This window comes from Drosophila rhopaloa, unplaced genomic scaffold, assembly GCF_018152115.1.
Source record: "Drosophila rhopaloa isolate 14029-0021.01 unplaced genomic scaffold, ASM1815211v1 contig_216, whole genome shotgun sequence".
In the NCBI taxonomy this organism is placed as follows: domain Eukaryota; kingdom Metazoa; phylum Arthropoda; class Insecta; order Diptera; family Drosophilidae; genus Drosophila; species Drosophila rhopaloa.
Genome location: NW_025335102.1, coordinates 25,023 through 37,605, shown reverse-complemented (window position 1 = coordinate 37,605; position 12,583 = coordinate 25,023). Strand labels below are relative to the sequence as shown.

Genomic DNA, 12,583 nt, shown 5'->3' with positions numbered 1-12,583 from the left:
TAAATATTAAGTGAATTATGAATATCATAACAAATTTGGTATTTTTGTTTTAATAGCTAGTTTTGTTTTTCCTTTAGGTAACAATGGTCGTCACTCTTTAAAGACAATTAAACAATATCGATATCGATACGGATGCCGAGATTTGTGCTTTATTCAATTTTCTGCCAACTCAGTTGACAGTAGTTGCCTGTTTATTTGCCGCTGTCGTTTTTTTCCCGCTTGCCACTTTGATTTGCATTGCGCTTCAAATTTATTCACATCTGCGCGGCTGTTGAAAAAATCGCATAAATCATGCTAATCTATAACTATCGATCAAAAGACCAACAACAAACGACAGCCTTAGCCTGTCGGCGCCGTACAAAAGTGTCTTGGGAATTTATTGCCCGAATCCTTGCGTTTACAAAAAAAAAAGAAAATCTCAGAAAATGTGCAGAATTTGCATTTACACAATATTTGTTCCTATACAGACGACTTTCTCGCCACTATATTGTGTAAAAGCCAAAAAGTGCGCAATTATTCAAGAGACTCGTGATCGGCGGAGGGATCCCGCACCAGGTAGGAATATCTCTGCTAGGAAGACACTTCCACAGCATTACCCCACTCCATTTTGGCTTAATTTTGCTTTCTTTGTCTATTTGCCTGCTATATCTGCCATAAATTGTCGCGTCTGAACATATTTCTGGCCTTTTTGCCAATTTTCAACTACACATCATGTAAGAATCCCCTTCCGCACACCTCGTTGCACTGGCTTGTCGTCTTATCTGCACCTGTCTCGGCCTTTCAATTGCTTTGGGTATAAAAATAATATTCAACAACGACCGAATTTATAATTATATCGATGCCTGGGCAAATCTGAAGCGGCAAGTCTGCGTTTTCTGTCGCCTAATGGGAGAATAAGGCTAAAAAGATAAATGACAGCTTTGCCAGCTCAACACGTTCTCGAGAGTCGGAGTTTTACCAGCCCTCCGTCTTCTGCCTAACATTTCTGAAGTGGCAAGCCTCATCGCATCGCATCTTAACTCAAAACCAAGAAACAACAACGACGCTGCGGATTTGCGTGACAGCCTTTTCTGGATTGTTGTTGGCGGGTAATGTGGTTGAATAATAGTTTTTAATGGTTGTTGACTGTTATTAAATAAATAAGCAGCTATTTAGTGTCGGGTTTTCTATCTCTTTGTTTAATGCCGCTTTTATCTTGACTACTTCGGCTGCTGTGAATCACTGCCTGAAATAAAGCGGCTGCATTTTAAAGGTAAACAATATCTTTGTTGGAATACCATGGCTATGGAAGCTGAAGTATTTGCTGCACCTTTTAAGGGAGGCTATTAAAATCAATATAATGATTTTAACGATTTAATGATATGAAAATCATAGCTACTCCAAATCTAAACATAATTATAATTTTACATGTGGGCAATATGGCTATACAAAAAAAAACAAGTTGCTGCATGTTGATAAACGACGATATAAAAAATAAAGAATGCAACAACTAGTATAGTTTTATTTTACTTTATTTTGAAAATTGCTCGCCTTAGGGTGTTTCTGCTGGGAAATTGCAATCAAAACATTTACCTGGATTTAAGCACAAACAATGAGCTCCCGAACCCGCTTCGTCGTTAATTTTGTCCATGCAAATATTTTAATACTAAATTGTTTATATGCAATCTTTTTGCGACTGGTTTAACCCGTTGTCCCACAGGCAGATGCTATGCGATGTAGTCCGTTAGTCCTACCTGTCAGTTGCTCCATGCACCATTTACATATATGTACTTTGTAGGTATGTACGACTTATGTTATTGTACGCAACGAAAACAATTTATAAATTGATGTATTTTATTTGTTTTGCTTTTTTATTACTCATATCTGGGAGCCGTAATGATTGTTTAATAGCTGTTGCCTTACTTCGTCTCATTTTTATGGCCCCGTATTTATATCTCTCCGTATTCATATACATACCTATATATCTGTCTACCCCGTCATTTCCCCTCACTGCACCATATCATTTACCTTAAACGCGATGGCATAATGCGTGACGTGGCGCGTATTTAATTTTAATTTGCATACAAAATGCACGCGTTAATTTGTAATTTTTTCATTAATGTTTGCTCTGGCCAGGCAGCTTTTTATTTGCCTCACATTCTGCGCAACTTTTTCCATCCTCTTTATTGATTTTTGTGCTATTGAAAAAAGGTCTATAAATATTTAAGATGTCAGAACTCAATGGTGTGCATAAAAGCGTTCATATTTTAATAGACATTTGTACCCAGTTTAAAGCGGGTGGAGTTGGAGAGCCCAATCGGGGGCCCACTTCTGCATTAAAGTGGCTCCAAAGGGATTGTTTTCTATTAAAATGGTCTATAATATTTTTTAAGAAGTTGTCAACTCCATGTCTCTGACACATATAAAACTTTCCTACAGACGGATACCTATTGTTAGCAGTCCAGAACAAGATACATTTGAGTTATATACTAATTTTAAATACTCAATGTCATAAATTACTTATACATTTCAATTCTTAATTTTGACACCATTAATATTTTGGTGGCGTTTTAAATTATTGAGACCCAACAGCAGGATACGACCAGCTTAAACCCAATTGAAAGTTTTATTACATTTAATTTACCTTAAGTTAAATTAAATTTACCATTTTTTCCAACTTACCTTTCCTTGCATAATCAGCCTTATTGTGAGTGTCACCGATGGATCCTCGTGTTTGATGGACGCACCGCCCGCACTGCTGCTCGTGTTATTGTCTTCCATGGTATCTATTTTGCTGCCTTTGTCTTCACTCGGTTTAGATGAAAATGTATCTGGATCTGACCGTATTCAGCGGTCTGTATCGCAGCAGTTGTTTTGTCTTTTTATGGGCTCACTTTCCGACTAAGTTATGGGTTTTGTAAATATAACTTTGATATGTGTCAATCATAAATGATCGATACATATACTATACATAAGAGATTTTGGCTACTTTGCTTGCGGTATTGTATGGTTTTCTAGATAAAAATTAAATTGGTGGTGTCTTTTGCTAGTCGTACTACGTTGTTGGCTTAAGCTCGCTGCGTTCTCTTTGCTGCTCGTATCTTCAGTGCTTTTATTGAAATGCTACAAATAATCACGGCTATTAAAATATTCTTGTATTTTTTGCCTTGTGAGTTTTCGTAAATTTATTGTTGAGCAAAAATACTGTTGCTTAGCTGATGCATTAGGAGATGTATGTTTATTGGGTGCCTAAGCTGTAAAGAGAAAGATGAAAATAAAATGGTTAGTTTGTCACACATAAATCATTTTAAAATTCATTTATAAAATTTAAATTTGACATTTCAACATTTATAATTTTTCACTCGGACCAATAAATCATGAAATTAGCCAAATTAGTTTTATGCACAAAGTGCCAGCAGTGCATTTAATCACATTCCCATGCAGAGTTCACGACTTCCGGCACTTTTGGCTGAACAACAACAATGAGGACGAGAGGGTCCCCAACCGGACTCGTTCATCATCCACATTTGTTGGCAGAGTTGGCCCCTGTCCTGGGCCTGTTTGTAATTTTGATATAAAATTCTTCTCTCTTATTTTTTGTGAATTTTTTGTTGAACCTGCGCCAAGTTTTCCGCATATTCCAAACGCTGTTACTCATATGTGTATGTACCCGTACATATATCTGTATATATAATATTGATGTACTTCTGCTGTTGTTGTTGGGGCATTTCTTACGCTTGAAATCACTTCATATGCAATTTAGTACAGATACTCGTCCACATTTTTCGCTGGCTCCGTCCCTGGCTCCTTCCCACAAATTCCCGGCATAGCTCGATGTACCCCCTGTACATATGCATATGTTCGGATATGTACTAATGCTGCCGGCAGCATCAGGCAGAAATCATTCCCTGGGGGTAGAAGAAATATTTGCGCAGCGACCAACGCGATGACTACCAAAAGCTTCCTGTCATTTCCCTCGGCTCCACACCCTCTTCCTCGCCCCTTGATGTCAGAGTTGTTTATGAAATTATGCGGACTAATTCCCCATGTAACGGTGGCCCAGCTCACCTAAACAGAAAAACCCAGATACTGAGAGAAGTACAATTCTGAAGCTTAGACTCTCCGCCAAAAATGCGCATAATTTGTGCGAGAATGCTGCACTTAACATTTGAAAGGATAACTGGTGGGGCAGTCGGAGGTTTTTGTCCTCCCATTTAGCAGCTCAGAAGAATAACCAGTGTATGTGGTGATTAATGTCAGGTCAACTACGATGACGAAAATGAATAGTCGACAAGTCGTTTTTCCAAAGAAAATTAGTTTCATAACATTTAAATATGTATTTTCCTTATCATAAAAAGAATTTTATATTTAAACTATGCGTAAATTAACTTTGGTGTATATAACTTGTTCCCTATATATTTGAGGTTAAAATCAAAAATGGAAAATTGCCAAGAGCTTTCGTTAGGAAGCATGTCCTTTAAATCAAACTGACTTGAACTTTTAATTATAGGACTTAAAATCTGAAAACCACTTAACCAGCCATCTGCCCGCATCAAAGATGAAAGTAAATTTGAATTTACCATTTTAGCTCCATCCAGTTTTACTCACGTGAATATCCCACTGCCTTACTGGGCTGGCAATATGTAAATTGGACGTGCAGGTATGACAATGGAGCCACCATTAGAAGCTCGTCACTGCCAGTATCGGAGTCGTTTCCCCTTCCATTTCAACCGCCGAACAAACCCATGTTAATATCTATTGCTCGGCACTGGGGAACGCCCGCAGCGATGTCTTAAGGTTGCCCACCAGGGAACACCGCAGTTGACGGTCGGGGCGGCGGAGGAGTTACCCAGCAGGAGCTGGCAGGACAACAATGACAGTTCTGGGCGCACACAATAGGGTACTTTCAAGGGATGGTCTGTAAAAGTGTCCGAGCCAAGTGCAATAAAATAATAAGTTCCGTTGCAGGAAATGTGCATTCTTTGCATTGCCCAGACAGGATGAGCCGAGAAAAATGAAGATGTCTCAACAGAGCTCCTTTCTTTCAGCTTCTCCTCCTCGTTTTCTTGACTCTCAACTCATTATCAATCATACGCACTGCCTGACAGACAACTCTGGCTTCGAATCCGACTTCTTTCCTACTTTTTAATGACTTTTTCTTGGTGCAGGAGCAGTACTAGCATAACTAGTTTTCTTTTAATTAACTCGACATATAAATGCCAATGTCTGTAATGGCAGCCAAACCAGTTTGCTTTCTAATTTTCTTTGGTTTTCCACACGCACACAACGAGGACGGCAGAGATGGTATGTGGCTGTGTGAAAAGATTTCTAATTTCCTGCACGACAAAAACAAAGGCACAAATCAGAAAAGAATGTGCTTACCCACCCATCCTTTGCTGTTCTTCTTTGCCAACTTCATCAAAGTTGGCAAATAGGAGTAACCCAGACATAACCTACGTTTTAAAACTCATTTACATACTAAACCATTTCAAACGGAAACTTTGGCAGAGCGGGTTTAATAAAAAGCGGGAACATAACTGGAAGATCTGTTCTAGGCACCATTCCGCAAGTTTTTCAATTCAATTTTGGGGTGCCCCAACAAAAAAAAAAGAAAACAAATACATAGGCACAATAAATGCTAAATGCTGAACGTGCCACACACATGCCTCAAAAGTGCTGTCATGTGCTCACCGATGAGTTGGAGAACTGGAGAAAGGGAGACGCCAATGGCAGAGAGACTTTGTTGACGGCGTTGACTTTATACGTCAATTTCATCGCCGTCGTGAGGAGTTTTGTTCCGTTTATGGGAGCCAAGGGAAAATGAGAGAAGGTGCTGTGGCAGGGGCTCTGAACAAACATCACCACCAGGCGGTGGAGGCTGGATCGGAGGCTTTCACCCCGCCTGTCTTTTCTAGTCACCAGCCTCGGCTCCCATGTCAAGTTGTCGTTGCCGACGTCGGCGTTGTTGTGGCAAAGTCAACCGCATCATCATCATCACCGGCGTCATCTGTCTTCAGCAACATTTTCGTTACACTGCTCACCTTGGCTGCTGGTCGTTGTTTTTCGCATCTTTTCGAAAAAGTATGGCGGAACATTCTATTCATTTGGAAGTGAATACTAGAAAACTAGAATATTCCCTAGTTTTGAGCTCACTTGTTAAGTACTATTTTTACAACAACAAAAATAGTCTAGCAGAAATCTAAAAAAAAGTTTGAGGTTAGAATGTTAAAGCTTTTATTCCTTTAGACGTGTCTCAAAGCCTTTAAAAAGCCCGTAAATCCGCCAACTCCTTTATATAAAATTAAATTTTAAAATTAATTATGCACATGTGCAGCTGTCCTAGCAAAGGGCTGGAGTTTTGGATGGGGCCGAGCGTATCTCTCTGAAGGTAGAGTAGCCCAGGGGCTGCGACAGCAAAGAGAAAACTCATTAAATTGCATAATTATGTGTACACACACGGCCTGGATCACATACGAAAACTTGTGTCGTCTCTTGTAATAATATTAATATTAATAATGTAAAATACTCAAACAAACTTTCCAGTTGAAACTGGTCAAGGGTTTTGGATCGCTCTACGTTCTTGGGCTTGAGTTCTGGGACTCTCGCTTTAGTCCCTTGTGTGCACTTAATAACATTTCGGTCATGATTCCCGCTCCTCGTCAGGTCGTCATAATTTGATTTACGATGCGGAGTATGCAACTCATAAACAGCACCAGTGAACTTTAAAAAGATTTCTCACTTCAAGGGTTTCCTCCGGAAAGTTCCCTGCTTTTCCTCGCCCTTATGGCCTACCTATTTCGTGCTGCCGCAAGTGTTGCAGAAATATTTAATTACCCGAAAACAGAGTTTAGCGGAAAATTATAGCATACTTATGTGGATTCGGCACGGGCATTCAGAAAGGGTGGAGCAAATGGCGTCTATCATAATAATTTGTGTCAAATAAGTAAAACGTAATTAAACGCACATGTCATCGCACGGCCAAATGGCCAATAACCGTGCAGAGAAATGGGCAGAACACTGGTGGAAAGTGGGCGGCGGCACACAGCATCCGTTGCCACTCAATCGATACACAAACAAAGGCCCCCGCTCAGCAATAACAACTATAACCATAACCAGAAAGCAAACGAATTGTCCGGGAATCCCTTAATATGATGACCTATTAAAATTACTCTATGCCATAACCACAGACCCCACACTCAAGGAAAAGCAATATTTTTCTATACATATTACGGCATTTCTGTATGTATTACATAGTTTTCTATTTTACCATGAGCAGGTTTCTCCTCCGTTTCTCTATTAATGGTAAAATGATATTCTCTGCTAGTCAGTCCGCTATGATAAAGCAATTATTGGCCATCAACGGGGAGCATACATTGGATCCAAAGCTAGCAATGAGGACGTGAGTCGTGAGTGGGTTTTGGCTTTGATTGTCACGTGGCTGTCACTTCCACTCACGGAAATCCCCCAATTTAATTTCCAATTACTTTGGCTTATGACCGGCCCTTTTGCAATCTGGAGCCTAAGCTTTTCCCTTTGTTGGGTAAAGGATTTGCATATTTTGGAGTAACAGCTCCCCACGTCATTCAATTTTAATGACTAAAACTAAATGCTGGATTTATAAATAAAGCTGTGCGAGTAAATTATACATTTGTATATTAAAAGTGACCAAAATGCACCCAAAGTAGGAAACTCCTCAAAAGGTTTTCAGGGCGCTTGAATTTTGATTTTATAAGCTGGACTACAACAACAGGATCTGTCGTTATAAATACAAATGTATGCCTATTTGCGTGTAGCTAGACACATATTTGTGGCTGCTTTTTAGGAACTGCTTCTTAGTCTTCTGTTTTTGTTTTTGACCCGGTCATCAGTTTGGGACAGTCTAATTAAATGTCACTTCACATTGCCTGACATTTAAGTATCAAAATATTCCACATATGCGAGTGGCTTTGCTTCTGGCTATGTCATATATATTATCGTTTTGCCTTTCTCTTTTGACAAAGCACATGTCCACATCGTCGTCATCATCATCCACAAGAGGATGGATGATAAAGGATGCTGGCCAGAATAAAAAAGTAAAACATGTAAAACCTGTGCCAACATTTTTGTCACTCCTGTCATTGTTTGTTGCATTGTCTTTCTGTTGTCATCCTCCCCCTTTTTCCCTTCATGTGTGTGGTTGTGACATAATCCTTAATCCTTCTACTTTATTGTGCATTTACATTTCCATTCCGCAGTCGGTCCAAATCATTTCGAGCTCTAGTCCCTCTTTTCGACATTAAAATTCCCGGGTAGCTCTTTTTCGTAGCTGCCCCGACTATACGTGTCAGCGAAAAGTTCACCAACAGTCTGCTCGACAGCCTGATAATAACTTTAATGAGGCCACTCATTGCAGCCGAAGCGTTTGCAATTCATGTTTATAATTTGACTTTTCGGTCGGATTTGGTGCGGTTCAACATTTTTGGGCTAGTAACTGACAACTATTTCCTATTAAAAAGCATATGTGCAAAACTGAAGGAGTAAATTGGCGTAACTATTTTAAAATTGAATTTAAAAATAGTTTAATCAAACTTATTACTGAGTGACTGAAAACTGATTGTCAATATGCAATATAAGTCAAATATTGATTTTTTAAATGATATTTATTCTAATTCATATACTTATTCAAAATTCGATTTTATAAGTTTAATGTTATACCTTAAAAGTTATTTGTGTCAATAATTAGTTTTTAAACCTACAAATGAATCTGAATTATAAATCTTCAACGATATTTTCAAAAAACAAAAATACAAATTAATAAAACAGAAACGGTTATTGTGGCTGGAATGTTTTCTACACAATAGAAATATAAAATTTATTATATTACCTATAATTTATTATGTTAATAATTATGTTGTAAGCCTAAAAGTTCAAACGATGAAAAGTTTGAAAGGACATTTCACGTGTAGTGCAAGCTATAAATGACATTAGCTTTCCACCCTGTATTCCATTAGATTTTTCATTAAGTTTTCCTACCGATTCTCATTTACCTTCTACGTTTCCTCACCTTAAGCCCCTTGCAAAACTATCCTCATGCTCCTCATTTATTCGGCCTAACGCGGTCAATCACACGATGTTTGCCATGGCTTTCTGCAAATTATCTGCTCTGTTCCGTTCTGTTGTCGTTGGTTGTCGCCTGCGAGGCACTAAGTATCTGCCAGATACATTTTCTTTGGCTGCAGATTTACGCTCTGCACCCTGCACTAATTACAAATTACAGCGTGTAGCTTCCGCTCCCTCTGCCCAGTGTCTTCATTTTCCACAGTGCAACGAATTCTCGCGTCTCATAAATTAAGTAGGCCACCCATAGACAAGTGAATACAGACGCCACCTAGCTTCTGCTGCAGCTCAGCGGGCTTAGGTCCAAGATGGAGGCGCATCTTTATTAACGCCGACGACGTCAGCGGGGCGAAACATTACAAATGTTGCCACGCAAAAAACACACGCGCACAGACAAACATATGGACCTGCACCTGTGTGGCATGTACACCTGTCTTGAGACGTCGTCATCGTCTGCTAAAAGAAATCTTATTAAAAACAAGAGAAGAAAAACTAGAAAAATAGGGAGTAAAAATAACAACCGACTGAAAATATGGCCCAGGCCATGTTTGTTTCTATCTTTGTTTGGTTTGTTGTTGCAGTAGCGGAAGGCACCGTTGCAAGTCGCATAAATTACGTGGCACCCCTTCTGCCTCCAACCCCGTTTGCACCTCTCTTCAGGGGGCATTCGCCTTTTTAGCACCCAAAGATGATTATGCCGAAGCATGAAATGTGATTTGGCGTGCCATCATCATCATTATCTTTCATCTTCTTCATCATCGCCAGACATCAGCCATCAAAGGCGGCGTTAATTTCTTAAACAAGATTTGTTTCCCATTGAATTTAACAACATTTTTGATCTATCCGTATATAGTTAAAGTAAAGTGGAATTTAAGATGTCAAGCAAAAATAAAACAATTTAAAATCTCCTTGATAAGGACATATAAATTGTTGATAAAGCATACAATTTGAGAAATTTTATAAGAAGTTATGATAACCAAAACAAACTTGTAAACATACTTTTGTTCAACCTTAAATTCAAGTTTAATCGAATTGCAGACATGTTTAGTCTCAATGTGAAATGCAACCGAAATTGACTCTCCAAAATTGACCATAGCCAATTTATGTTAAGAGGAAACCCCTTCAGGCTTGGTCATTAATTAGCTAATTGAATAGAACTCGGCGATCCCGTTATCCCGCGCTAATTAGAAACAAAACTTTGGCACAGGATGTTGCAGCTGAAATCTCTGTGCTTGGCCAGAAGCAGAATTGCTGCACCACCGACGGGAAATTGAACAAGAAACAACTTCGGGCGGACCGAAGTTGATAACCCTAGAATATTCTATAAATTATATTCTCCAAAATTATTCATATGATGCATTCTTAATACTCATAAAAGTCCCAACTTCCTAACTTTAAAAACACCAAAGTTATGCATTTCCAATCGTTCAGTTATATGGCAGCTATAAGATATAGTCGGCCGATCCTTATGAAATTTGGTAGGTCGGATTGATTGGCCAAAAATAAAACCCATAGAAAATCCCAACTTCCTAACTTTACAAACACCAAGGCTATGGCATTTCCGATCAATCAGTTATATGGCGGCTATAGGATATAGTCGTCCGATCCTTATGAAATTTGGTTGGTCGGATTGATTAGCCAAAAATAAAACCCATAGAAAATCCCAACTTCCTAACTTTAAAAACACCAAAGTTATGGCATTTCCGATCGTTCAGTTATATGGCAGCTATATGATATAGTGGCCCGATCCGGCTCGTTCCGACTTATATACTACCTCCAATAGAAAGACAACTTTTGGGAAAGTTTCAAGCAGATAACTTTAAAACTGAGGGACTAGTTTGCGTAGAAACGGACGGACAGACGGACAGACGGACGGACAGACGGACATGGCTAGATCGACTCTCCTGGTGATGCTGATCAAGAATATATATACTTTATAGGGTCGGAAATGTCTCCTTCACTGCGTTGCAAACTTTTGACTGAAATTATAATACCCTCTGCAAGGGTATAAAAATATTTGGGGAACTCGAAAAGTCCATCTCATGGCAACTTAATCCTTTATTCCCTCTCATTCTCTGTGACCCATCTACACCTTTGGTTTCAAACATTTGTCGGGGCTGATTTCAACTTTTTCGACTGGTATTAGCTTACATGCTAACTGACGTAAAAGTTGGGAGGTGGGCAGCAGATTGAGGGGTACAGAGGGAACGAGAGCTTTTCGTTCTCGGCTTTTATGCAACAGTGCACTTCGAAAAGTATCTGACTGTGCAAGTCTAAGCCACACACACTGGGTCCCTAGTATGGTTTCACAACAACAACATCACAACAACAGCAAGAACTAGAACATGAACCCAGTCAGCATATGAAAGTCGCTTTAAAAGGCATTAAAATTCATTTAGGTTGCCCTCGCCCCACCACCCACACAAAAAGGCCTGGGGAACGGGTAAAGAGGCAGAAAGGATGAGGTTGCCGCATCGATATTGAAATTTATGCTACAGATTTAACTAATAATGCAGTTAAATCCTGTCAGACCAGACCAACTTAGACGCAGAGCTGTAAGTAAAGCAATCACACGCTTCATAAGCCAAGGCAGACGCGACTTTATGCCTCGGGTTTTGGGGGTGGTGGGCGTTGGGCGCTGGTTGGTGGTTTAGCCAGCCTGACTGGTTTAAGGGGGTTGGGGGAGAAGAGGTGGGGTACAACAAACACAATTGAATAAGCGAGGCAATCAATCAAAATACAAAATCTATTAAGGAGCAGGAAGACGTAGACATTCGCCCCGAAGGAAGTTTTCTGATGTCAAAAACAGTGGGGCAAAACGAAAATCATTTAAGTTAGTATTCAAGTTAATTATCTCAATTCAATAAAATACCACTGTTGTTAAAAAAGGTTAAATATAAATAAGTTACAACTACCCGAACAAAAAAATCTAAATGTGTCTTTTTTTTAAAGAAATAAATTAATGTTTAATTAAATTTTTTTGTAATAAGAGAAATAAGATTCATGTTAATTAAAATAAATTATAAATTTTCAACCAAATATAATTCCGATTAGTGGGTCACTTGGTTTGGTGCATGGTAAAATCAGACTTTAACTAATTTTAAACCTTAATGAGCTTCGCAGGGGGACACTCAATTCCAATCATAAAGCGTTTGAAAATCTCTTCCGTTCATTTTGATCGAACGCCTTTGCTAATTTAAAATTGTTGCAGCTCCAAGTAAGTAGATGACATAAATTAATAATTTCATCGCTTTTGTGCCCGAAGAGGGAAATACAGACGTCTTTCTGCGTAGCTCTAAAATGGAGTCTGAAACAAAGTGCTTTCCATTTTAATTTATTAATTTAATGTTGGGACAGGGGCAAGGCGAGGCTGTCGATAATGTCGAGTGGGAAAGAAATTGCCTTGCCAAAGCAAATTTTGAATTTTTAATTCAATAAAGCGACAAAAATGTGTTCCATTGCCGAAGGAGCTCCCAGAAGGGCAAGAGCGTTCCGCCAAGAGCAAGGA

At 39.1% G+C, this 12,583-nt stretch overlaps 1 protein-coding gene across 14 annotated transcripts in view; it reads right to left on the bottom strand.

Moving 5' to 3' along the window:
* Positions 1 to 12,583, bottom strand: part of LOC108042696 (poly(rC)-binding protein 3) — a 53,738-nt gene that overhangs the window by 21,422 nt on the left and 19,733 nt on the right. For all 14 annotated transcript variants that reach the window (XM_044460740.1, XM_044460739.1, XM_044460742.1 and 11 more), the window contains one exon: positions 2,662 to 3,233. In XM_044460740.1, coding sequence (XP_044316675.1) covers positions 2,662 to 2,760 — 99 coding nt within the window. In that variant the 5' untranslated portion in view covers positions 2,761 to 3,233. The remainder of the gene's footprint in view (positions 1 to 2,661; positions 3,234 to 12,583) is intronic.